General features: G+C 52.7%; 1 protein-coding gene across 1 annotated transcript in view; it reads left to right on the plus strand.

Annotated features, from left to right (window-relative positions):
* Nucleotides 1-15,362: 15,362 nt before the first annotated feature.
* LOC141977658 (nuclear receptor ROR-beta-like) overlaps nt 15,363-26,987 on the plus strand; it is a 38,213-nt gene continuing 26,588 nt past the window's right edge. Inside the window, exon 1 of the mRNA XM_074939206.1 lies at nt 15,363-15,640. Within this exon, the coding sequence (XP_074795307.1) occupies nt 15,634-15,640 (7 nt within the window). The 5' untranslated portion in view covers nt 15,363-15,633. The remainder of the gene's footprint in view (nt 15,641-26,987) is intronic.

Below are 26,987 nucleotides of genomic sequence, written 5' to 3' on the forward strand. Positions count from 1 at the left end.
CGGTATTAGCTGGTGATTGGGCCTGAACCAGTGCTCTCTGATGCCAGTAGATGTCATTCCATTGACTTGAATGAGCTTTGGGTCAGGCCCAAAGTGCCCCCTGGGATGACATTTTCAGCTGCATGACAGAGGCAGTGTGGTCTAGTGGACAGGCCCCCTGCCTGGGGAGTCAGGTGACCTGGGCTCTGTTCCCAGCTCTGCCACTGAGCTCCAGAAAAGACCCCAAGAGGGGCAATGACTTGCCCAAGGTCATGCAGCTGGTTAGTGCCAGCCAGGTCTAGAACACAAGTCTGCTAGCCGGTGCTGCCCTTTGCATGCAGGTGTCAGCCCACTGGGTGCTCCCAGGGCCCTAGCGGGTGTCTGTGTACTCGAGCAACAAGTGCTTTGCTTTAGCAATGCCGATAGATGAGCATAGGTATTGACCGGGGGCATGCTGAACTTCACCCGGGAAAAAACCAGGATCTCCAGTCTATAAACCTCAGCCTCCTTAATCCGGTCCTCAGATTTGTGTTCCCATGGTGTTCTGGGTAATCCTCTTTAGCCTGGGGCACTTTTCCTGCTTCGCTCTGCCAGGGCTCCAGCATGGAGCAAGGGGAGCCCATCCAACACACCCTTGGGCTCCCCACTGGCTTTTTGGAGCCTCCACAGATGTCTCAGGTCTGGTAGATGATTCAAGAAAGAAGCAAAATAAAAAGTCTCCCTCTGTTTAAGGCATTACTAGTACGTGGGGATCTGGGTTTAAGAGGCTTCACTGCACAGTCTCCTGCAACTGATCAAAGAGGAGCCTAAGGGGTATCGGGGGAGGCATTTCCAGGAGAGAGAGGGACAGTTTCATGCTATTGGACAAGGCCCGGGTGAGACCTCATCTGGAATCCCGTGCACAGCTGTGGTCACCCACGTCAAAGAAGCTGAAGTCAGGCTGGAGCCGGTGCTGAGAAGGGCTCTCAGGATGAGCAGGGGAACGGAGGCCGATCTTACCGGAAGAGACTAAAAGATCTGGGCTTGGTTAGCGTGGCCAGACAAAGGGGGAGAGGGAGGCGATGGCTGTCTATAAACACATCGGGAGGCAAACCCAGGCAGGGAGAAGAGCTATCGACGCTAAGGGCCGATGTTGGCACAAGAACAAATGGGGATCAACCGGCCAGGAATAAACACAGCCTGGAAATGAGAAGAAGATTTCTAACCGTCAGAGGAGGCAGGCCCTGGAACAGCCTCCCCCTAGGAGCTGGCGGAGGCAACCATCCTAATGAGTCTGACGATGGAGCTTGACAAAGGTCAGAGTGAGCAGGTGTCAGATGACGGGGCTCCTGCAACAGGAGTGTGACCCAAGAGGTTTGACCGTGTCTGTCCAATACGGGGCACATGCCCAGCAGTGTTGTTGCAGGAAAGGCAGAGTTGCCATATGCCAAACGAGAGGTAAAACTGAGGTCCCCCAGGGCTGTCTTTTTGAGTGAGAAAAGGAAAGTTACCCTCTCCCTGGCCAAAGCGTGACTCATGCAACTCTATTCGGCCTCCCTAACTGGCGCTGCAGTTTCAGTCGTGGCCAGGCTTCTTCTCAGCTCCCCGCCTTCCACTATTGCTGTGTGCTGTTAAAGAGGGGCCCTGTGTGGCCCCAGAGGTGGCTGCTTTTCAATAGTGAGTGAAGGAATCGTCTTTCCTTAGAGCGAATCAGGGGAGTAAGGAAATTCCTAACTTTAAACCCAGGCTAGATGGAGACCCCGCAGACTCACAGGGATGGTCCCAACAGAAACCAGGGCCCTCCGGTGCTGGGTGCTGCACAGACACAGAGCCTGCCCCAAAGCACATACAATCTAAAGAGTCAAGACAGACAACGGGTAAGGAGAGAGGGTCACACAGGGGGTCAGTGGTAGAGCTAAGGATTGAACCCTGGTTTCCTGGATCAGGCTGTTTCTCCATGGCTAGCCTGACAGAGAGAAAGCTTCCCTCTGGCTCACCCCGAGAGCCCATCGCCAACTGCCAGGGCCATAGATTGCATAGTGACGCCATCTGCGGCTCCCAGGGGCTAGGCTTCAGCCATTAGGAATCCAGAGAGCAGGACTTCCCCCGGCCAGAGCAGCTGATGGAGCCAGCCCGGCTGGGGAAGGCTCCCCCAGGAGGAGTGCTGCTGCCAGGCTTCGGGAGGGAGTGTTCAGCCCGTGGCAGCAGAGGCTGCCCGCACACTGCCGGCCAGAGGGAGCCTCTCTTTATCTGCAGGAGAGCTCAAGGTTGGGCTAGTGACACTTCAGAATGAGCGGTAGGGTCAAGGCCCTGGTCCTGCCTCTGCTGGGGACCTTGGCACCCGCCGGGCAAACCGGAGTCACGTGAGTGCAGATTTCACCGAGCTGGGCCAGCCCTGGCCTGGCGAGGCCGGGCACTGGAGACTGAGACCAGCAGGTCATTTCACACAGGCCACCGCCCAGGTCTCAAAGGTTAGCAGGATGCAGCCTCTTCACACCAGGGGCTTTGGGCCAGATTTTTAAGGTACTTAGGAACCTAAAGATGCAGAGAGGTGCCCGGGTACTTCTGAAAATCTCACTAGGCGCTTAACTGCATCTTTAGTACCTAAATCCTTTTGGAAATCTGACCCTGCCAAGGCAAAGGTTCTGACCCCTCAGCCACCCCATCCCCACAGCCTGTCCATTTTAGGTATCAGCCCAGTCCTCATTACCAGAGCTTCTGAGCACCTCGTCATCTTTAATGTATTCAGTCTCACAGCCCGCCTGCCCCCCGAGAGGTAAGGAAGTTCCATTATCCCCATTGCACAGATGGGGAAACTGAGACAGAGAGTGACTAAGGCCCAGATCCTCAAAGGTATTTAGGTCAATGAGAGTTAGGCACCTCTGAATACATTGGGTGATCAATGGAAGTTAGGTGCCTAAATACCTTGGATGATCTGGGGCTAAGTGACATGCCCAAGGACCCACAGGAAGCATGTGGCAGAGAAGGGGACTGAGCCCAGTGCTAGGCTGGCACTCTGACTGCTGGACCATCCTTCCTCTGACACCTTCTCAGAAACCTGCCAGCTCACAGGACAGGAGTTCAGCAGCCACAGGATGACCTCTTGAGCCACCCGCCTACTCCAACAACAGGCCTTTGCATGGATGGGCTGGTTTTTCTTGGTTCCAGGAGCGTCAGTAGGAGGACAAAATTAAAGAGGTTTGATCCAGAAGCTGGGATGAGCCTCATGGAAAATTCCTAATAACAGGCTTAGCTTTTTAACCTGTTCTTGGGAGGGGTCTAACAAGAGCAAACAATTCATAATTAGCCCGACTAGCCAGGGGAGATGGCATAATACCAAGTTCCTATTACTGGGGAGAGAGACAAGGCGGGGCAGGTGATTTCTTTTATTGGACCAGCTTCTGTTGGTGGAAGGGACAATCTTTTGAGCTTACACAGAGCTCTCTGTCAGGTCACAGAGGGGATGTCAGCACTCCAATTAAACCCAGGGCTGGCCCATGTCAGCTGACTCGGGCTCCAGGGTTCTTTAATTCCGGTGCAGACATTCAAGCTCGGGCTGGACCCCGGGCTCTGGGACCCCGAGAAGGGGCAGGGTCTCAGAGCCTGGGCTCAGGCCCACCCCCAAACGTCTGCACTCCCCATAGCCCGAGTCAGGTGACACAGGCCAGCTGCAGGTGTTTAATTGCAGTGGAGACATAGCCAGAAAGCTTGTCCATTCCCACCAGAAGAAGGCGGTCCAGTAAAAGACCTCAGCACCTTATCTCTCATATCCTGCGACCAACACCGCAAACAAGATATTACTGTTGAGAACAGCCTGGGCATTGCTTTCGAATGCCTGCATGGAATATTTCTTGATCTGAGTAGGTACATTTACCTGCATCCTTCTCCTACAGGTCTCCCCAGACCACAGTCTGAGGGGAAGTGTAAGTTCCAGGCGCAAGCCCCTCTAGGTCTGTATATGTTACGCACGGAGGGGCCAGGAGACAGGAGTACAGCAGACTGATTGGAGAGTGAAAGCAGCCCTTTGATCTTTACCTTCTTGCAAGCCCATTTCAGATCAGCTCCTCCAGCCTGGAGTCCGACTCTGTCGCCCACCAGTCAAAGGGGTGGCTGGGAGGGCTCCAGCCCAGGCCCGTGGCTCAGCTGCAGGGATGTGCTCCAGCGCCGAATCCCTCTCCAGGTGTTTTTCCAGCAGGAGCCCCTGACACGGGCATTCCGGGATGGGACGGAGGCATGTTGGGGTGAGAGGAGCTGTTGCTAGAATAGTCCCAGGCCCTGGCCGTCCCCAGCTGCTGCAAGCCCCCGAGGTGAAGGTAGATTGTTAAGGCCAGAAGGGTCCATCCAGGCTGCCTAGCACAGGCCAGACATCCTCCCCCAGCCATTCCTAGATAAGTTCCTGGAGGATAGGTCCATCAAGGGCTATTAGCCAGGATGGGCAGGGATGGGGTCCCTAGGCTCTGTTTGCCAGAAGCTGGAAATGGGCGACAGGGGATGGATCACTTGATGATTCCCTGTTCTGTTCATTCCCTCTGGGGCAGCTGGCACTGGCCACTGTCGGACGACAGGATACCGGACTAGATGGACCTTTGCTCTGACCCAGTGTGGCCGTTCTTATGTTCTAGGGGCCAAGCCAGCCATGGGCAGCCTCTGGCTAGGGGAAGCTCAGGCCATCTTCCCTCAGTGCCTGTGCCCAGCCCACAGAGGGATGCATTCTCCCGACTGCACGTAACTTTCCTGAGGGGCCCGAGTTAGGGGCCTGAGTCAGAGGTGGCGCAGCTGGGTCTGGGGGTGTCTGAGCTGACATAAGGCAGGAGGTTGCTGGGGGACAGGCATGCGTGACTCCAATTTAGTATGTGGGAGGGCAACAGCAGCTCTGGGGCAGAGTGGGGCTGGCGCTGGGGCAGAGGCTGGAGCTGGAGCAGTCCGGAGCCGGGTGCGACGAGCAGCTGGGAAGAGCGAGGGGGACCCTGAGCAGTGGGCCCAGCGCAGGGAGACGCCCCCAGCCAAGAGCCCTTGCAGGTGGCACTGGGAGAGGGATTGTAAGCCCAACGGGGGCAGGCAAAGGGCCCTGCCACCCAGAGCCTGAGGGCGTGTGGCCACCACCAAAGCAAGTGTCTGACCCGCAGCATCCCTGCAGCTCAGCTGGGGCCTCGGCAGGGGCCTGGGACATGTGAGGAACAGACTGTGAACTGCCCTGATGTCCCAGAGACGCAGGCTGTGACGTCCCCGGGCCACAGAGCAGGGTGACGAGTTTTCCTTTAGCCTTTCCCATTTCTCCTTATTTTTTAAAATTGATTTCTGTTTAATAAATTGTACGTGCTTTGAATTGTATGTAATGATCAGTGGGTCAGGGAAGCATCCAGTGCAGAGAGAGCACCCTGGAGTGGGGACACCCTAGCCCCTGCCCTAAGTGACCACGCCAAGGTTGGGGTTTGAGCCACCCCAGAAACCTGGGCCCAGCCTTGTCAGGGTTACAAGGGATCTGCCACACCGGAAGGAGGAAGGGGAGCCCTCGAGGTCAGGCAGCGTCTGGGTAAAGGGAGTGGGAGCAAGGACTCAGATCTTTTCGCTAGCCCATTTCACCGGGGTTGTGTAAAAGCCAGGAAAGTTCCCCACGCTAGCGGATCCATTCTCCCACTTACATATGCATTGTTCTCTTGAGGTTGTGCCCAGAGGCCCCGGTCAGGGACAAGAACCATGTGTGCTAGGCGCTGTCCAGGGGTGGGGGTAGCTCGCTGTCCCAGTGAGCTTAGACTGAGGCTCCCCTCCTTAGGGTTTTTTTTCCTTTGGAGGCTCTTCAGCTTGTGCCCCTCCACAGAAGCCGCTGGAGAATGGGGCAGACGCTCTGTCTCTGCTGGGGGGGTTGCACAGGTAGAGCTAAGCCAATGTCGTTTCACCTGTGCAAACCCACAGTGCAGATGCACTACATGGGGCTCGCACTAAGTGTGATTAACGTGCAAACCCCTTTTGCACAAGCGTGTATCCATGAGAGATTTCCATCAGTGTAATTACATGGATTACCTCAGTCCAAATTTCCTTAGTCTAGACAACCTGGTTGAAGCTACTCCCTACCCCTGTTAAATGCACTTTAGACATGTACTGTACATCCAAGACACTTTAAGATCCATCTCACTATTTGCAAATACTGTTTGTAATTCACCTGTTTGTTTGCACCCATTCTTTTAGTTTTGCAGCCAACCTGCTTCGGAGATTTATTTTAATAAAAAAGATCCTGTTAACACGCACAAAGAATAACTGAAACCCAGACAGACCTGCAGAATCACATAGAACCTTGCAGCCAGAGCATGTCAGAAACGAAATACAAATTATGCGCAGGGGTCAGGCACTGAAATACAACCAACTCTGGGGTGGAACAAGGGAGCTGATAAGCCCTCCACAACCGAACAGGCTAATATGTCCAACTCCTGATTAAAAGGAAAGAAAAAAAGTGTATCCAGTGGAAAATGCAAGGGGAATTTAGGTCAGCAGAATGTAATTAGCCAAGTTGGAATTTGGCCAGGAGGGCAGCTCTTGTTTTGGTTTGCTCTATTCCAACGTTGTAAAGTTTTTATTTCTCTACTTCTCTGCTTCTGAATAATTACTTCCTCCCCAGCTGGGTGAGCTTGACCTCATTGCTGATTTCTAGAGCTGTCTGTTCCCTTCTGTGATATGGATCGATCCATACCCTGCTGTTGGCATTACTTGGTTATATATGATTCCCCAAATTGTCTCAAAGGGCACAGCAGGTGCCCTTTCCAAGGGCAAGACATCCCGCATGCTGCCTCACACCCATGTTCTGTCTCTCTAGGTATCCCTTCCGCATAGGCTCTGAGCGCTTGCAGAGAGAGGGTATTTGCTAGTGGGCATCTTTCTTGTTTTGACTCATACTGGCACCCAGGAACTGCACCCCAAACGCACATCAACCAAAGCCACGGTCTCTGTCAGACCCAAACAAGAAACCTCCCTCTGAATCACAGCCAGCCCCCCATGCCCTACCTGCCCCGCCAGCTCCAATCATTCAAATGATTTTCAGCGAGGCTAGGGAAGTTCTGATCAATGGTTGAATTAACACATCCAGAGGGATCCACTGGGTTACATGGCTGGCAGCAGGCCAGCCAAGAACATTAATCCCTCGAAATGTTGGCAGATGACCAGCATGGGACAGAAGTTCCTGCTGGGCCCCATGGGACTGGGTATGCCCTCATGGGACTGGCTGTGCCCTTGGAAACCAGAGAGGTAGCACGCCAGTTTTGCTTCAGTGTTGTTTTTAGATGGTGGACAGGACACCTCAGAGAGTGTGGGGTTGAGCAGCTAAAATATATACCTGGGGGGAAGCCGGATTCCTTCGGCATCAGCTCCTGTGTTGTGCCTGGCAGGGACTCCCACCCAGCTCAGAAGGGGAAAGACGTGCTGGGCTTTGCTCTGACACCATTGACAATAGCCTCACTGACCATCAGTGTGTGTTTGGATTGAAATGGTTCCAGGGGCTAGTAGGGGGGTTGGAACCTTTCACATCTAGGAAGCAAACCCTACCCTCTATGACGCCATCGTCAATCCAGAGCGGTTCCCTGGAAGCCAGTGGAGTGACTCCACATTGACACCAGTGTCACTAGGAGCAGAAGTTAGTCGTACGTCTCCCATTTCCATCTAGTCCAAGTCTGTAGGAACCAAGAGGCGTTACCCATCTCCTTGGTGTCCAGTGGCCCAGAGGTGAAATGAGAAGGGTGGTCTCAGCTTCATAAACCCTCTTCAGAGTTGGGCAAGATACACCTGGGTGGTGGCTTGTCATCCCTCCCATGTTAACCAGAGATTGTCTGGGATAGGATCTAGGGGTGGAGGCTGTACAGGGGAAGAGCACAGGTGCTGGTTGGTGGGCTTGGTGCAGATGATATTCTTTCATTTGACCCAACACTGTCCTAGTACATCAGCACGCTCTAGGAGAAACTGTCTCTGAGACATGATGGAGGCACCATCTTCAAGCCAAGCCACAATACCAAAGGGCATGGTCCCTTGTGGTCATTGTGGTCCTTTTAGCAGGAATCAGGTTTTTAACTCCTGTATCCCAGCCAAATCCCTGTTCTGTTCTGCCTCCTTAAAGTTCACCCCTGCTCTTTCCATTGGATACTGCAGTTGTCTCCTTTTGACAGCATTGCTGTGAGCTTCCAAGCAGTGGCCGTGTTCCACCCCAGAGGTGGCTACATTTCAGTGCTGAGTGAAGGGGTCTCTGTGTATGGTCTGTGATTAAAAAGGTACAAATCAGTACTGCTTTTCGGGCTCCAACTATACCAGGAGTGCTCTATAGCTGTACATAGGTAAGTGTAAATGACTAGATACAGTGCCAGTAGGTGATGCTCAAGAATATCCCTCATAGTTCCTGGTTTTTGTAGGATCGACATAGTTTGTTGTGCATTGTGGAATGAGGATAATCAATGGGACACAGTAATACCAGGGTACAAAATATATTGGAAGGACAGAACAGGTCGCGCAGCTGGTGGGGGAGCGGCACTATATGTGAAAGAAAGCGTGGAATCAAATGAAGTAAAAATCTTAAATGAACCAAACGGTACCATAGAATCCCTATGGATAGTAATTCCATGCTCTAATAATAAGAATATAGCAGTAGGGATGTATTACAGACCACCTGACCAGGATGGTGATAGTGACTGTGAAATGCTCAGAGAGATTAGAAAGGCTATAAAAACAAAACACTCCATAATAATGGGGGAGTTCATCTGTCCCCATATAGACTGGGTACACGTCACCTCAGGACAGGATTCAAAGATAAAGTTTCCTGACACCTTAAATGACTGCTTCTTGGAGCAGCTGGTCCTGGAACCCACACGAGGAAAGGCAATTCTTGGTTTAGTCCTAAGTACAGCACAGGATCTGATCCAAGAGGTGAATATAGCGGGACGACTTGGTAATAGTGACCATAATGTAATTAAATTTAACATCCCTGTGGCGGGGAAAACACCACAGCAGCCCAACACTGTAGCATTTAATTTCAGAAATGGGGACTACCACTCAAGAAAGAGATGTTGAAGTCATTGTGGACAGTTCTCTGAAAACTCAGCTGAGGTCAGTGTGTAAATTATAAGTAATAGCAAGGAAATGCGTTAGCTTATGTTTTGTTTTAGCTTGTGAATTTTCCCTATGCTAAGAGGGAGGTTTATTCCTGGTTTTTTGTAACTTTAAAGTTTTGCCTAGAGGGGAATCCTCTGTGTTTTAAATCTTATTACCCTGTAAAATTACCTTCCATCCTGATTTTACAGAGGTGCTTCTTTTACTTTTTTTTTTATAATAAAGTTCTGTTTTTAAAAATCTGATTGGTTTTTAGTGTCCTAAAAACTCACGGGTCTGGTCTGTGCTCACCTGGTTTACCTATTTGGTTGGTATATGATTCTCAAGCCTCCCCAGGAAAGGGGGTGAAGGGGCTTGGGGGGATATTTTGGGGAAACAGGACCTCCAAGTGGTCCTTTTCCTGAATCTTTGTCTAGCTTACTTGGTGGTAGCAGTAGTACCATTCAAGGACAAGGAAGGATTTGTGCCTTGGGGAAGTTTTCAACCTAAGCTGGTAGAAATAAGCTTAGGGGGTCTTTCATGCAGGTCCCCACATCTGTACACCAGAGTTCAGAGTGGGGAGGGAACCCTGACAATAAGACTGGGACTTTTCAGCTTGGAAAAGAGATGACTAAGGGGGGATATGATTGAGGTCTATAAAATCATGACTGGTGTGGAGAAAGTAAATAAGGAAGTGTTATTTACTCCTCATAACACAAGAACTGGAAGTCACCAAATGAAGTTAATAGGCAGCAGGTTTAAAACAAACAAAAGGAAGTGGAACTCCTTACCAGAGGATGTTGTGAAGGCCAAGACTATGAGAGGGTTCAAAAAAGAACTAGATAATTTCCTGGTCCACCAATGGCTATTAGCCAAGATGGGCAGGAATGGTGTCCCTAACCTCTGTTTTCCAGAAGCTGGGAATGGGTGACAGGGGATGGATCACTTGATGATTACCAGTTCTGTTCATTCCCTCTGGGGTACCTGGCATTGACCACTGTCAGAAGACAGGATATTGGGCTAGATGGACCTTTGGTCTGACCCACTATGGCCGTTCTTATGTTCTTACTGCAAGTGGCTTCCTCAGTGTGGTGCTCTTAACACCAATGGGGTGCAGTGTGCTATAGAAATTTCAGTTCCGGGTCACCATGCAATGGCTTACCAGTAATAGGCATTTTTAATTACAGGTGTGGCGTGTTTAGTTATGTAACCCTCATGCTTTTGTTTTCCGTCTACTGCACCTTTACATCTCTAAAGCTTGGCACAATGAGGTCTAGGTTAGTGATTAAGGCTGTTAGGTGCCACCCTAATAATAATTAACAATAATCATGGTCTAGTGGATAAAGCACTGGCCTAAGAGAGCTGAGGTCTATTCCTGGCTCTGGCACTGGCCTACTTAGGCAAGCCACTTCCCCTCTCTGGGCCTCAGTTTGCCCATCTGTACAATGGGGATAAATGATACGGACCTCCTTGGTAAAGCCCTTTGAGTGCTACAGCTGGACAGCGCTATGTAAGAGCTAGGTGTAATTAAGGACTCTGCTGTCTGTGGCCACTTTGTGCTAAGGCAAACACACACTGTGCTCTCTCTTATGGAGACTGCTTTGGTTCCTTGTTGTTCTCTTAGACTCTCCTGTTGTTTGTTCTCAGAACAGAGGCGAAGATCATCACCTGCTTTTTCTCAGGGTGGGTTGGGAGTTTAAAAAGCTCTCAGCACTGCTTTTTCATGGCGGGAATGCCCCTCTCTCTGAGCTGCCAGGACTACCTTGCCAGAATCACGAGACACGCTCTCAGGACTCTGGTGGAAGCATAGTCTATAAATACCGAGCGGATGTGTCAGCCTCCATCTACGTCTGTGTCTATCCATGCGGAGAAGGCTCCGAGGAGGAGGCGAAAGGGAGGGAGGAAAAGAGCGAATTCGAACAGCATTAGAAATTAATCGGATCCTATTTGCCCTCAGCAAAATCATAGGCAGCAGCATCTGAGGACAGCAGGGCGAGATGCACCTCCCTCCACTGCGCTGGCTCTGCTTGTTTGGGAGCGCCTGTGTACTCCACTCACCCAGGGCAGCACAACTTCCATTACTTTGTGTTTCACTTCCTGTCCTGGAAACCCTCGGGGTCCGGTGGGGAGTCAGGGGATAGTTAATTGCCCATATGTGTTTACATGGGTGTCTGAGGGCTGCCGGGGGCCCGATTCTGCAAAGAACGTGGACCATTTTAGTGGTAATACTGCCTAGCTCTTTTCTTCGGGCGATCTCAATGCACTGTACAAAGGGAGGTCAGCATCTTCACCCCCGTTTCACAGAAGGGGAAACTGAGGCACGGAGCCAGGCAGCGACTAGCTCCGTGTCACCCAGCTGACAGACCAGGACTGGGGACTCCTGAGTCCTAATCTAGGCCACACTGCTTGCCCTCGAATAGTCCCATCCTGTGCTCACTCAGGACAGATTAACTTGAAGCACGTGCTCTGCTGAATCAGGACCATAGTCCTCACCACGAGCCGCTGTCAAACTGAGCGTGGGAAGGGGGCTGTTTGCTGTTTGAGGTCCATGCACCAAACTCACCTTGTGACCTAGACCAACATTCGAACCCAGGTCCAAGCCTGTACCGCCTACGCACCCACCACATCCCTCCGTCTCCCCCCTCTCTCCCAGCCACTTTGCCCCCAAGTTCCTTTCCTCCCCCAAATCTCCTCTCTCTCCCTTCCATTGACCAAGGAAACTATTGTGGGTATTATCCCCTCCAAGCCTCAGCACCCTGCCGCACCCAGGGCCTTTGCACAGGAACTGCACATGATCATATGGCAAACCCATTCCAGGCTGTACTTAGCTGATGAGCGCGTTGGGTAAGACTTTACTGTCATGGGTGCAATGAATCTGTGTGGAACAGATTATATAAGGGGTGGGGACAGCCCTGGCTGCCTGAGCTGGGGCAGGGTTCGCACTGAGGCTGGTATAATGTAAAGTCCCCAGCCACCAGAGTTACGGAAACCAGGGCTGTGAAAGACCTACGGCTGTAGTAGAGACTCAGACACTTATTCCCTGCCAGGATTGTTCCATGCACCATATTCTCCACTGCTTTGTCCAATCTCCTGGAGCTTTCAGCACTTCTCCAAGGAGATTATTCCGCAGGCTGCTAGGTCTCATTGCTTCCTGGCTCCAATGTACATTTTCCAGTGCTCCGAAGGCCTGTTCCAGGGGTAATACTCATGTCGACCTCAGTGGGCTTTGGCTCAGGCCCCTAGCCATCCCAACCCCCGCCCCCCAGCTCTGGGCTAGTAGTTTGCCCTTCTGTTGGAGGAGCTCAGATGGATTTGCAACCAGCAATGCGTGGGGCAAACACATAGCGAGAGACAGCCCCGGTCCCAGGGAGCTTCCTGTTGACAAAGGGCAGGAGGGGAAACAGGCACAGAGTAGACAAGGGAGTTGTCCAAGGTCACCTGCAAGGTCAGTGGCAGAGCTTCCCCCAACCCCATTCTTGAGACTGTTCAGGTGTCTTCTCTCCATCCTGCAGGAATGACCCTTGGGCGGTTATGCTAGATGCCGGGATTGTTACCTGGGCAGGTTGCCTTGAACCCTCTGGGATCTGTCATTCTCTCTCCCTCTCACTGGGCGGAGCTGCTGGTCCCTCTTGATGTGGTTATTCTTTGGCTTTGGTTTCCTGCCGCGTAGCTTCCAGATGAGTCATCCTTTGGCTAAAGAAGCTTCTCAGATGCTGGCACTACAGTGTTCGTCTTTCTGTCTGGGAGTTGAAGTAGGGGGAGCAGGGAGATGGGAACTCCCCCACCTGGCATCCCTCACAGCTCCCCCACCTGTCCCTGGCTGGTGCAACTCAGTCTCCCTTTCTGTTTCAACAGCTATTGACCCCTGCCCCTGCCCGTGATCTAATAAACTAGTGTGAGCATTGCAGCATTTGAAGAATGGCTCCCCAGAATCTACCAGGGCTTTGCAATGAACCTGGGGCCAGGCCATGAAGACCAGCCTTCCATGGTCCCACCTTGTTTTGCCATTGGAACCAGCATTCTTGCATTGCACCTGGCAAAGTACAGCAAGTCAAGGGGAATAGGGCATATTAAACTCATCCTTCAGTCTTTATCCCCCCACTTCACTCCCCAGCATGGCAAAGCACATCAGCAGAACTTCCAAGCCTGCCAGGGACTTTAGATGACAAGTTTCTATTTAACATGACTGCTCACGCTCTGCTATCCCACTGCTGACACCACCGTTTTAAGGCATGGCACACAGGAGCACTAATAAAAGTCTGGTCTTTGTGTCCAGGTCCCAGTCAGCTGGCATGGGTCGGGGTTATAAAAAGGTCCCGGGGCAGTAGCCACTGATGCCAGAGGCTACCCCCACCAGGTCACACAGAAGCAAAAGTTGGAGCAATGCCATTGCGCATGCAGCATGGGATCCCATTGGACTTGTACCCTCTGCTGCAGTGCTGCGTTGCAGGCTCACACATGTCAGGGTCTCGTCCGAAGCTGCAGAGGACACAGAGCAGTGACCTCCACCCCGCAACATTCACTCTCGGCTCTAGGAAACAGCAGCTAGCCTCGGCTCTTGTACAAAGATACTAATTATACAGGCCCAGATTCATGATTAGGATTATTTATTGTTTGTATGACCGCAGCACCTAGGAGCCCTAGCCCCAGACCGGGACCCTCCTGTGCTAGGTGCTGTACAAAGACAGGACACAAAGACAGTCCCTGCCCCAGAGAGCTTCCAATCTAAGTGTAAGTCAAGAGACAACAGATGGGGGAGTACAGGGAAGCAATGTTTCGTTATAATCTCTTAATGTTTCATTCTTAAGCGTTGTGGAATAATAAGCAGTTTCTAGGTTCTATGGCCAGAAAGGACCATTCTGATGATTTAGTCCAATGGTTCTCAACCCATGGCCCACGGGCCATTAGTGGCCCAATCAGCACACAGCTGCAGCCCGTGTGACATCCTCTGGGCCATCCAGGTAGTGTATATATTGTGTGGATGCGGCCCACACAACGCACAGAGAGCTGCATATGCGGCCCACAATGGTAAACAGATTGAGAACCACTGGTCTAGTCTGACCTGGTGGCACAGGCCCGAGAATCTCACAGCTGATTCCTGCCTCGAGCCCATCGCTTGCAGCTCAGCTAGAGCACAGCTTGTAGAAAGACAACTGTCGCCTCTAACACGCAGGCAGAGATGCACTCTTTAGCCCTCGATCCATGGCTTGTTTAAATACAGCTTTCCCTGTCTGTCAGTCTCAGGGGTTACTGTTGGACAGGTCCCCCTCATGGGTTTTAAGGTGAAGGGAGAAATTGACGATGGCGGATGTTTGCATGCATGTTACAGAGCCTGGAGCTGCAAACACTAGGGCTGACGTGTGTGGCTCCATGCTGAAAGGCTGATCCTGAGACACGGTCAGCGGGTGGAGGACCCTTTAAGAGAGAGTGGGAGGAGAGCACCTGAACTAATCACCTGCTGCTTAGCTGGGCTTGCAGGAAGGCAGCTGGGCCTTATATATGGCAAGAGAGGAGCAAGGCAAGGCCCGCACTGGTGGCATTCTCTCAGCCCCAGGAGGTCAGGGAAAGAATGACATAGAGAGCGGCTGGGAGAGTCCTGAAGGAAGCAGGTGGGGAAGCTGCTGAGAGCACAGAAACACAGGCCCCAAGAAAGCAGAGCTGTGCAGCCTCCTGACAGGCCAGGGAGACTTTATTTTGAGTCTGGGCGGAAGAGACTTTATTAGGACTTAATAGAGTAAAACCCCTGCAGGGGAATTTTGCCTTACACCTGTGGGCTGTGTGGAGTTCTTAAAGGGCCCTGAGAGAAGGGGAAACTGAGGCAGGTCTCTGCAGAGCCATGCCCAGCCAGCAGGAGGCACTTACAGGGCTGGCACATCATTTTACACATACCCAGTACCTTCTGCTCCAATGGGGCAGGGATTAGGCACAGTGACATCAAAAGAAGTTGAGAAGCCCAGGACAGGCCCTAGACTTCAGCAGGGCTACCTACTGGAATAAACCTACTTGTGGGGGAAACTGCCGGAAGGATCAGGCCCTTCCATGTAATCCAAGGGTACGCATGGGTGGCTGGTGGTGCAGGCCTGGTATGGCAAGCCCTTGGCCAGGTCCTCTGGCTTTCCCCGGTTGTCCTGTTCATTCATTTCCCCTGCGTTAAAAAAGAAGCCAGCCACAGGCCTGATTCATATCAGAGGGGAGGGCGTAAGAAGAGGAAATATGTCTAAGAAAGTGGATACAGGGAGCTGAGGATGCAGGAGAGAGAGAGAGAGAAGGGGGCGGGGCGCAAAGTGAAACTGACTTGAGGTGGGCGGGGTCTGAGCAGGGTTTGTCATGTGAATTTCCACATGCTCCATGGGCTCCAGGGGAAAGTAGGTTAACAGAGCGGTAGCAGGGACTAGCAGCCCAGGAGAGGGAGAGAGAGAGAGGGGCAGGTACCTAGAGTGGCTGAAGAGGAAGATCCAGTCACTTACCCATAATTAGAAGAGCAAAACACCACCACAGAACAAGGACCCAATCCTGGAGACTTGATTTATCGAAGGAATTGCTGCTGTCCTAGGCACCTGCGCTTCCTGTTTTCATGATATTCTCAACACAGTCCTAATACCAGAAAGCCCCAAGATGCGAGGTAAGATTATTATGATGCATGCGTGTCTACAGTGCAGGCAACTTTTGCTTGGTCACACAGATGACCCTTTTCCTCTTATTACCAGCCCGGAGTGTGCATCACTTCAACTTGGATAGCCAAGTCCAAGAACTGTATCCTTTGTGACTATTAAAAAAGTCTGGAAGATTTTTTTTTTTTAAAGTGCATTTGAAAAAGCACACCGCAGATTGTGACTTGTAATGTATATTGTTTGGTCTCTGTGTGTGGAGAGCTCTTGGAGAGATTTAGCCTGTTTATGTATATTCCTGAGGGGGTGGGGGGTTGGACTTTCTTTCTTGTAATTTTTTTTTTTGTAAATTAGAGTGCACATTTCCCTGACAGTACGGTTGTTTTTGTGGGATTTGGACAAAAGATACAGCCACCCATCGCTTGGCGCTCAGAACACACACAGAATCGTGGGGTTTTTTCTTCTATACTCCAAAAGAGCTGCACGGTATTTTAGGCTCTGGGCAAAGCAGACAAGGGAAAATATTTTTCTGCTGCTAAAGTTGTTTGTTGCTAGGAGGGGTTTGAAACTGACTGTCCATTTGCGTGGAGATGCATATGGGTAAATCTGACTTTTTGCCGGGGGGGGGGAGGTTTGAATCGTTTGTGATTATGAATCCAATTCTTATTTGTTTTGTTCCATTTTATGCACCAGCTTAGACCCCACTTAGGATTTCGCTGCTAGGAAAAGCTCTTAAGCTCCTTTTCAATATGTTGCTCCTGTTATAATTTGATTTTTTTGGTGATTATTAAGGATTTTGATTATTTTCCTTTACAGGAGGGATGGAAGGGGAGGCTGAAAAAGTGTTTTGAAGCAGGTGATTTCATACGAGGAACGGGGGGGGAGTTAGTCTTCATCTGGGGGTACACTTGTCTGATAATATCTGACTTGGTCAGAAGCCACTGGCATGACGATCTGACAGTTCAAATCCCCCTTCTGTTATTATTAAAGCCTTCCTTTTTTTAAAACAATGCAAATAGGAATCAAACGAATTAGGTGCAAGGGGGGGGAAGATTGAGGAGCGAGAGATTGCATTGGGAACGATCCTGCAGGAAGTAATGGATACAGCTGTAAGGCTCGGGACTGATTCTGCCCCCGAAGCGTAGAAAGGGTCCGATGGCCGCTGGCTGAGGATTGGACCCTTCCTGCTGGTCCCCCCGCGGTAGATGTATAGAGTGTGATGGTCGTGTTGTGCCGATTTCTTTCCTCCTTTCAAGTGATTTTCTGTTTCCATCACGTTCTGGTGACTTTCCTGGGATCGGTGTTCCCTGGGTGGCTATCTGAGGAGCTGTTGGATGTTACTGTGTGTGTGTGTGTGACTAACCTCACACAACTCCTTACATAGATACATATTGGCCTGATTTTCCTCTTGCCGCAGAGGTCTTCGTTTTCTCCATCTCCCTGCGCCCCGTGTCGCCATTGGCACCAGCGTGAGGTGGATGGAAAATGTCGCCACATCAGAGCAATGGCATTCTACACGCAGGGGGGTACATTGACAGCACGGGGCGCAGGCCGATGGGGAATTGGGCCCGTGTGGCCATCGATTGCCTTTTCTTTCTCGGCCTGACGTCCAGGCTTGTTGACGGGGAGGAGAGTGTTAACGCCCTCCCAATTAATAACAACGCCTAGCCATTAGGTAGCGCTTCGCATGGCCAAAGCACAGCATAAACACTGAGCAATTAATTAGCAGGGGGGTGAAGTTTCCTTCCTTTGCATTTTTGGGGGGGTTGTTAGTTGTCTCGGCTGTCTGGAGTGACGCCGATTTACGCCAGTGGAGGATGGGTGGCCCGAGATACCTGGCGAGCGCAGGTTGGGTTCTCCGTTTGAATTCAAATAAAAAATTGTCTTGATCTGAATTGCCTTTTCACCACCTCCTGTGTACGGATACCCTTCCCTATTAATTATACTCAGCTGTTTGTTCTCTCTGTGGCTTTCCTCACCCTTCCCTGTTTCAACTAGCTAGGACGGCATTCTGTGTAGACTGAGACGCATTGTATAATCCTATTGGTTTTATAAAGCTCCTGGCCTCTTGTTTTGAAAGCCAGCATGGCTAAGAGTGTGCTGTGGGCTTGGCAAGTATTAGAAGTTGTCCTAGTGACCTAGATCTGTCATTGGAAAATCAGAAAGGGGGGGTGGGGTAGGAGGAGCTTCCTTTCCCATTTATACAGCATGTGTACACTCATCTGGGTGAGAAGGGACCTAGCTCGAGTTACTCCGGCATTGCACGCAATGTGGAGTAGTCGGTAGTCTCGGCCTTCCTGGAGCTACGAAGGGCGTGCTTCAGCCAACACACCCACCCTGTGCTAGGAAAGAGATCTTGTGTGCCGGGACCCCAGTGCTGACCAGGATGGGAAAGTAACTCTCCACACTGGGTAATAACCAGGGAGCCAGTTAGGGCAGCACCAAATGAGGCTTAAAACTCACCCAGGAGATGTGTGGGTGCAAAGATGATGATGGCTTGGAAGTTTCAAAAAATCTGAAGAGAATTCAGCACCCAACTCCTATTGCAATACAGCAGGACTTGAGAATCCCTTAGTCTGGGATTTGCAAAAGAGCCCGTACACCCCTACCCACAGGTATGCTATGTCAGATAACAGTAGTGATTCTAGACCCCGGCTGGTGTGTATGGGGCTGTACAGACAAATAATGGGACCCAAGTCCCTGCCCCAAGCCGCTTACATCTGAAGGGCCCAGCTGCGTCACCCTTACCCCCAGGAGTAAAGGTGTCAGGATCAGGCCCTCGGCTTATGTAAAAGAAGTGTGTGTTCACATGAGAGCCAGGTGTGTTTGTGTAGCGTGTCAGTGCATACGTAATATGTGTGTGTGTGTATAATTTGGGCGTCTGTGTGTGTTAGGATTATGTGGGCTGGAATGCAGTTTATATCTCCTCAGCTAATGCTGAGCCACTGGGAAAATGGACTCCAGATTTAAGGTTTCAGTGGCCCCGGTTGAAATGTAGCTGGCTGACCTTGGCAGCCAGCTGGTATCTGATACAGACCGTGTGTGTGTGTGTGTGTGTGTGTCCATGCAAGGATGGCACCTTGTCAGTATCTCTGAGCGCTGGCTGGTATGTGCGGGCCCTTGCAGTTCTGTGAGAGTCATTTTATAGCCACGTGCACTGTACGTAAGCACACCTGGCTCTTGAGACGCTGCCTAGCTGAACACACCCTCTTGATTCTCTTATGTAAAATCTGGGACGTGGTGAAAAGGCTCCATGCGCTTCACTCTCGCCCTGCGGTGAATTTGGATCTGGGCCTAATGTAATAGCAGGTTGCGCTGCATCAAAATAAACAGGACCGTGCGTCCCTTTCCAAACGATAGCCCCATGCTGGGGATTTAACTGATGCGGTTATCTAAAGCAAACCGCCCGCTGGTTCGCTTCCCTCTGAAGCCGCAATACAGAGGACAGACCATTTCTGTGTGTTGCACCCTGGGGCTTCCCTTTGCCTCAGATCCCCGTCATCTAGAGCTGGCGCTGGTGACCCAGGCACACAGGGTCTGACCCCCACAGCCGGCCTCTAATGGGCAGAGTGACTCATGCCCTGGCTAGCACCATGCAGGGGACCTCTGAGCGGCCGACAGGTGGGGAAGCTGTGCTCAGAGCCAGGCTGCTGCACCTGAGGTGACGCCTGCCCTACCCAGCCCCCCACATGGCGATGGCTGGATGCGCGTTGGCCAGCCCCCCGTGCAGAGTTCCTGCCACCACAAGTGGTTTTTTCACCCACCTATCCGCAAGTCGGGCACGGCATCATGGTCTTCGTTCTGGCCAGGCACCGCCTCGCTGGAAACAAGTCAGGGAGCCAGCACCGGGGCACCTGCACCCGGGTGCCTTATGGAACATCGGAGCCGATGTCCTCCACCCTCCGCCCCGAACCTCCGGCACTGTTAGCTGAGCACAGGTTTGCTCGGCGAGCTGCACAGACCCTTCCCAGCAGAGGCTCATCAGGAGGGAGGTGCTGTCCCTTATCCCAGGGCCCCTCCACCTGGGCATCACAAACAGCTGTCAGGGAGTCACGGCCACCCTGCCCTTCCCATATGGTTAACTGAGATGGGGGGATACTGCATGGAGGGGGGTCACACCTTGTACTGCAGCGATTGCCCCAGCACTGTGAGCCCTGATGCGAGACATCTGCGCCGTTCTGTTTCTAAAGGAGAGCCCGTTGCTTAGTGAGCTCAGGAGACGAATGAGCCCCGTCTGAGCTGCTGTCAGCGGCTGGACTCTGTTCTAGTCCTGTGGCTCTCACCCTTTCCAGACCGCTGTCCCCCGTTCAGGAGTCTGATTTGTCTTGTGTCCCACACAAGTTTCCCCTCACTTAAAAACGACTTGCCCATAAACTCAGACGTAAACGGACAAGTGTCACAACGCACTAGGCTCTGAACAGTTGCTTCTTTCTCATTTTTACCATGTAATTATAAAATAAATCCTTCGGGATATAAATACTGTCCTTACAATTCAGTGGATAGTACATAGAGCAGTATGAACAAGTCATTGTCTGTGTGAAATTTTAGTCTGTACTGGCTCGGCTAGTGCTTTTCATGTAGCCTGTTGTAAAACTAGGCAAATCTCTAGATGAGTTGATGGACCCCCGGAAGAGCTCTGCGTACCCCTGGGGTATGAGTACTCTTGATTGAGAACCACTGTTCTAGCACATTTAGCCGAGGATCTCAAAGCACATTCTTGAACCCTGGCTACCCCTTGGTCAGACCTGTTGAGCCTCATATCAGCTCGCTTATGCCAGTGTCGCTCTGTTAACTTCAGCAGAGTGGCTCCTCGCCAGTGCGAGAGGTGAACTGATGATTCCCAGGCAGCCAGTCCTCTTGGCACCCCGAGTAGGGAGGGGGAAAGATTCCCTCTGCTGTGAATTTACATCAGCTGGGCTCAGTTCTGTCCTCACATGCACAGACACAACTCTCCAAGTCCTGTCCTTCAGCCGTGAGCCAGGTGTGCCAGGTGCTGCACAGACGAGTGTGTTGAAAAGATGGTCCCTGCCCCCAGGAGCTTCCAATCGAAGGCCTTGTCTACACGAGAAAACGGTACCAATGTGACTAAACTGACTTAGAAACTGACTTAGCTACATCGAATGCACCACCAGAGCAGGGAGGTCTTCTAGGGATTGAAGAACTCCTGAGATATACTTCACGTAAGCTGGGAAGAAACCAACTGATGCTAAATCGGTATTGGGCGCTCGGAAACCGCGTGCACACAGAGAGATGGCACTGATTAAATTAAACCGGTTTCTAACCAGACTTAGTTAAACCGCTTAGGGAGGTCACTGCTGCAGTGCAAATGAGCTGCTCTTGCCTGCTTAGGGTAGCACCCCCCTGGTTCTGACCTGGACTGAAGAGCTGTTCAAGGCAGAGAAGAAGCACCTGCCACAGTCCGGTCTCGTGGAGCAGGGAGATGGGCCTGGAGCAGGGGGATCATACATCAAGCCCCAAGCCCCTGCTGCTCCTGAATGCATGAGGCACCCTTGGATTGGGAGGCTCCCGTTGGCTGGCGGGGTCCCAGCCTGCACTGGGGGGTGCACAAGTCGCTGGGGGTGTGCAGCGGCACATCTCAGAATCAGCCCCCACATCTCTTCGAGGTTTTGTTTTCCTCCTGCACTTTGTCAGGCTGACGACCACCCCAGCCACCCAACCAGCTGGGACGGGCCTTCATTATTAACCATGCCTGAAGTTTGAATGGCAAGCGAAGAGTCCCCAAACAGCCTGATCCATCCCCAGTGGAAGGCAGTGGCGTTCCACTGGGGTGCAGTGTCGCTCTTCCCCCGTGACCCGGCTATTAAAAATTAACCGAGCACTTAGGTGTATCAAGAGCTCTCCTGGAGGGAACATCTGGCCTGGAGCAGGGTGCTGAAGTAGATGGCCCATTGATCTGTAACGGCCTGGAACATCTCAGCTCAAAGACACATGTAGAACCGGGGAGGGACGGAGCCACTGGGGGCGAATTTGCTGGCTCTGAGCATGAAGGTGGGACCCCAGGAACCTGGTGGGTGACTACCAGCCTTTGGGGGGAAAGATGCCCCCTACCTTGCTGCACTGTAGCCTAATCTCTGGATGGCCCCACATCTGGCCACTGGTGCGGTGGGATAGTGGAGATACAGGCCAAGGGGTCTACAGAGCCCTGCCCACCTACAGCAGTAACTTTGTGGCTGTTACACAGAACGTCTCAGCAACAGTAGGGATAGAACCCAGATCCTGCTGATCCAAAGGCCCAGGGCCCTACTACTTGAGCTAAAGGAGAATCTTAGGGCAGCGGTAGCAGTGTAGGGGCTATGACACACATCTGAGAAGTCCAGTCCCCACCCAACAGAAGGCAGTGGGGCATGTACACATTAGCCTGCTCTTGGTATGTAATTGGATATCTCGGGTGGGCAGCTGAGCCTTGAAAGCCGCCAGAGGCAGATGCTCAGAGACCATAGGGAATGCAGTGTAGAGGAGTCGATGGGGGATCACAGAGTTCCCCTATATCGCGTTCCTAGAAGATACAAACAACAACATATTTAATCAGAGCCACTTTAATTTTTTCTTGGACATCTGTGCCCTGAGGCCACTGGGCTCCTCAGCAAATGATGATAAACAGTAATTGCAGCGAAAAAGGCCCACGTGATCTAAGGAGGAGCAAAGAGCAGAGAATTAAGGGCGGGTTTCAGACTCTCCCCATTTTCCTGGGGTGCAGTTGCCAGCGAAGGGCAGGACCCATGGCTGTCAACGTGCACATTAGGGATGTGAGTGCTGTGGTTAGACCTGGGAGTCAGGCTGCCTGGGTTCTAGCGCCAATTCTGGGAGGGTCTAGTGGATAAAGAAGGGGACTGGGAAACACAACTCCTAGGTAGCAGCCCCGGCCCTGGGAGGGCAGTATGGTGTAGTGGTTGGAGTGGGAGTCAGGATACTGGGTGCTGTTTCCAGCTCTGGGTAAGAGGTGGGTCTAGTACTTATAGCAGAGGGGGCTGGGAGCCAGGACTCCTCACCTGTCCTGATTTCCAGTGGTTCGAAGTGGTGGCTTGGAATCCCAACGCTTGGGCTCTGTTTGCGGGGCTGGGAGAGGGCTGTGATCTCGTGGTCTGTGAAGTGGGGCTGAGGACGCTAGCATGCTGCTCCCAGCACTGGGAAGGGAGCGGGGGCTAATGGTTAGAGCGGCGGGGCACTGGGCAGCAGGTGCTGAGTGCTGGCCCTGGCTCTGCTAGTGAGGTGTGTGACCGTGAGCAGCTTTCTGTGCAGCGTGGGTCTCCCGGTCCCCCAGCTCACAGGGGCTTCCTCGTTAAAGCCAATTTTCCCCTCAGCCAAAGCCATGCCAGTGCTTCCCCCCCACCCACCTCTCGCTAACGAACTTGCTCTCTCTCCCCGCCCTCCACCACCACGACCCTGGCCCGTTTCCTCTTGGCATGAGCTGAGCCAGATTTGCATTCCCCAGGCTGGCTGGTGGGATTGCAAAGAGCCAGGGGCTCCTTCTTGGCAGCAGGGAAGCCGAGGAAGTTACCTCTTGGGACATGGGGAATCTCGGCTAGGCTTTCCAGCGGGGAGACCCAACCAGCCATCTTCCCACACACCTAAGCCTCCAAGATTTACCCTGGACGAGCCAGCCAGCAGAGGAGGCTGGTCATGGCCTCTTGTACCCAACATCCCAGACCGCATCCTCCTCCAGGGAGCAAAGCTCCCTCATGGGGCTTCCGTGGGGCTGAAGCGGACAGCATCCTCCATGGAACAGCCTTCGCCCCCAGGGAGCTCACTGAGCTGCTCCGTCATCTTCCTCATTAAAGCCAATTTCTCCCCTGCCCCCGCTGTCTCCTTGGCCGGAGCTGTGCCCCGTTATGCAGCAGTGGGATCCACGAAGGCAAGGGGGGAACAGACACTAATTGCCACTCGCTTCCCCTGCCCTGTTCGGAGGCATTGATTCCCCGCAGCAGGATGGGGCAGGGACCTACTTTCCCCACAGGCCTGCTGGGTAATTAGCTGCAGCGCCACAAAGCTGCTTGCCCCCACTGTGGGTGGAAGGATAACGCTTCCCGGGGGGCCTGGGCACTGGCTCCCCCAGCACTGGAGCAGGTACCTCAGCCCTGTGGCGCGGTTTGCTCATGACGCCCTAACCAGACTCCTCCAGTAGGAAACGAGGCCAGGGAGGGTCAGGGTCTGATAATGGCAGTGTCCGCTCTGTGCTGCCCAAAGCCCCCGCAATGATGCATCCCGCACCTGAGAGAAACCCCGCATCCGCGCGGGGCACTGCACTTGCAAAGGGGGGAGCTGGGCCGAGGGCAACCGATCCTGTGCAAAGGGGCAGCTGTGTGGTCTAGCGGTTAGGGCAGGGCCCATAGGGCCTGCCTGCGATCAGAGAGCAGTGGGGATCCCCCAGGCTGGAGGCTCTCAAAGCGCTTTTGAAAGGTGAATAACTTTCTGTTTTACAGATGGGGAAGATGAGGCACAGAACAGGGCAGTGACGCGTCCCAGGGGCTGGCTCCTCAGCACTGCACTGGCTGAGGATCCTGCGCTAGGGGTAGAACCTAGGAGTCCTGATTTCTGCTTCCCTCCCCCATAATCCCAGAGCATCCCCGTGGCAGAGCTAGGACAATAAACCAGACCTCCAGCCTCTCTGTCACCTTCTGCAACCACTAGACCACACAGCCGTTGCCTCCAGCACCCCTCCGCTGCATGCGTGTCTCATAACCAATAGGGAGTCTGGGGCTAGATTACAAACTTTCCTCCTTTCTGTTCACCCACCAGATGTTTCGTAATTACATCATCCCTGGAGACACCATCTGATTTAATTAACCCCAGCCCCGCTCCATGCAATCTGGGCATTCAGTTATGAAATAACAACAGAGAGTCGGGATTCAATTTGAAAGGGTCTCGTGTGGCCACGGGACCGCTGGGGTTGTCTAAGCCTCATGCGGGTGGCTGGGATTTATGAGATTGATTCCTGGTGGGACAGTGACAAAATATGGGGGACATGGAGAGGTGACGGGGGGAGAGGCAGGGGGACCCAAATCTTTACTTCTGCTGGGATTTAAATGGAAAAGGGAGCCAGCTGGGGCCCAGCTGCTGGGATTGTCTCCCCCTCATCTGATTCCCCAGCCAGTCCTGCAATGGCAAAGCAGCTCCCGCAACATCTGTGGGAAGTTTGGCCAGCCAGCCCGTGGGGGATTTCCTTTGGGGGATTTCTGGTTCTCGCTCCACCTCTGTTGGAGGATGCAGGGAGCTGCAGTGCTTGAGTTGAGGTGTCCTGGGCCCGCAGAAGGGAGGGGATGCAGGGGCACAGGGAGAGGCAATAGCACAATGCACACAGGTCAAAGGGGAAACTGAGGCAGGGAAGCAACTTGTCCCCAGTCCCGCTGTGAATCAGTGGTCGAGCTGGGAGCCCTGATTCCTAGCCCCTTGCTCTGACCGCTCGGCAATGCAGCCCCCCAAGCAGGAAGGGAATGGGCGCTCTCCCTCCCCTTCTTTCCTCTCTGGTTCCCCACCCTCCATCCTCACACAATCGCAGCCCCTCGCCAGCCACGCTGCTCAGAGCAGGATGCCACGACTGACAGCAGGAGGCGCTACTTCAGCCCAGAGAGCGGGAATGCACAGGGCCCAGGAAGGAATTACAGGCCCAGCTCCTCCTCGTGGAGATCTCGGCGCCTAACTCCCAGTGAAATCAAAGGTGCCCAAACCCCTTTGAGGAGCTGGGCTATAGGCTTTGCCAGGGAGCCTTGTCCCAGCTCCAGCCCGGATTGTCTGCAGAGCCCTTTCTCTCTTTGTGTTTCCCCTCCAACCCTTGGGCTGGTAGCGATTGTAAGCTCCTGGGGGCAGGGACTGTGTCTCCCAATGTGCGCGTACAGCGCTTAGCACAACGGGGCCCTGACCTTTGTCGGGGCCTCCACGCGCTTCAGTAATGTAAGATTAATTATGAGGAGCCCCTCCTATCTTGCCAGCAGAAATCAATGGACCCTCTACCATGGCCTCCCCCAGGCAAGTTCCATGTAGCATGAGATGCTGCCAGAACACACTGATACTCCATTGCGCCCAGTATCCTGCCTTGGACACTGCTACAGGATGACCTCTGTGCTACACTCCATTGTTCTGTACATTGGGCAGAGGGAGTTTCTTCCTGACCCCAGCCAGCCATCAGCTCATGCCCTGAAGCATGAAGGCTGGTTGCCCACATTACTGTGTCCCTAAGGGTGACAGATAGGCCAGGCTGTATTTGTTCTGCCAGCACAGTCCCGACTCCAAGGAGATGACTCTTTGGAACTCCTGGAGGGAACTTTGCCCTTCTCCATGGGGCCGTGTCTCCGTTCCTGTTCCCTGTTACAGTGAGACAAGCAAGGACTAGCTCACCGCTTCCAGGGAGGCAAGCGTTCCCTGCTGGGTAGCAAAGCACTGGCATGTGTGAGCATCGCGGCCGCTCCAAGGGTGGGGCTCTGGGACTTCTGGTTGGGCACCACGGAGAGAGAGGCCCCCGCCCTGTTTGTTTATAGCAGTATCCCAGCAATGAGTGGGGACGTTTAGCCGGGGGGGCGGGAGCGGGCGGAGGAAGAGGATGAGGTGGAGGGCACGCCCTGCTACCCTTTGCCAGCCTGGGAGGAATGCAGTTGGGTTACCCGTGCCGGTGCCAATTCCTGCCTGGATGAGGGCGTTGCCCACTCTGCTAAAACCTTGGGAGTTGTCTCCTGCGAGCAGCGCGTCCCCATTCAGTGGGGCCTCATCCAGGACTGGGAAGGGTGGCGATTTCTTGGCTTCAGGGTTTTGGGAAGTGCAGGGAGAAATGCCATGTGTGCGTGCTGGGGAGAGAGTTACCTAGACTGGGGACCTCTTCCAGACAGGAAAGGAAAGTTTCTTTCCTAGCTAGGCCTTGGGCCTGTTGTGTAGACACTTCGTTGGGTTTCCTAGCCTGCAAAAGTATCCACACAGGATTACCAACATTGTACTTCCAAAATAAGGGACTGTTTTCTTAACACCCCCACCTCGCCTCCTTATATTATTAATTATTATTAATAATAATAACCAGTATTCACCTGCATTTAACGTAAGAACGGCCATACTAGGTCAGACCAAAGGTCCATCTAGCCCAGTGTCCTGTCTTCCAACAGTGGCCAATGCCAGGTGCCCCAGAGGGAATAAACAGAACAGGTAATCATCAAGTGATCCATCCCCTGTTGCCCATTCCCGGCTTCTGGCAAACAGAGGCTAGGGACACCATCCCTGTCCATCCTGGCTAATAGCCATTGATGGATCTATCCTTCATGATTTTATCTACTTCGTTTTTGAACCCTGTTATAGTCTTGGCCTTCACAACATCCTCTGGCAAGGAGTTCCACAGGTTGATTGTGCGTTGTGTAAAAAAAT

Source organism: Natator depressus, chromosome 25 (genome assembly GCF_965152275.1).
Source record: "Natator depressus isolate rNatDep1 chromosome 25, rNatDep2.hap1, whole genome shotgun sequence".
NCBI lineage: Eukaryota > Metazoa > Chordata > Testudines > Cheloniidae > Natator > Natator depressus.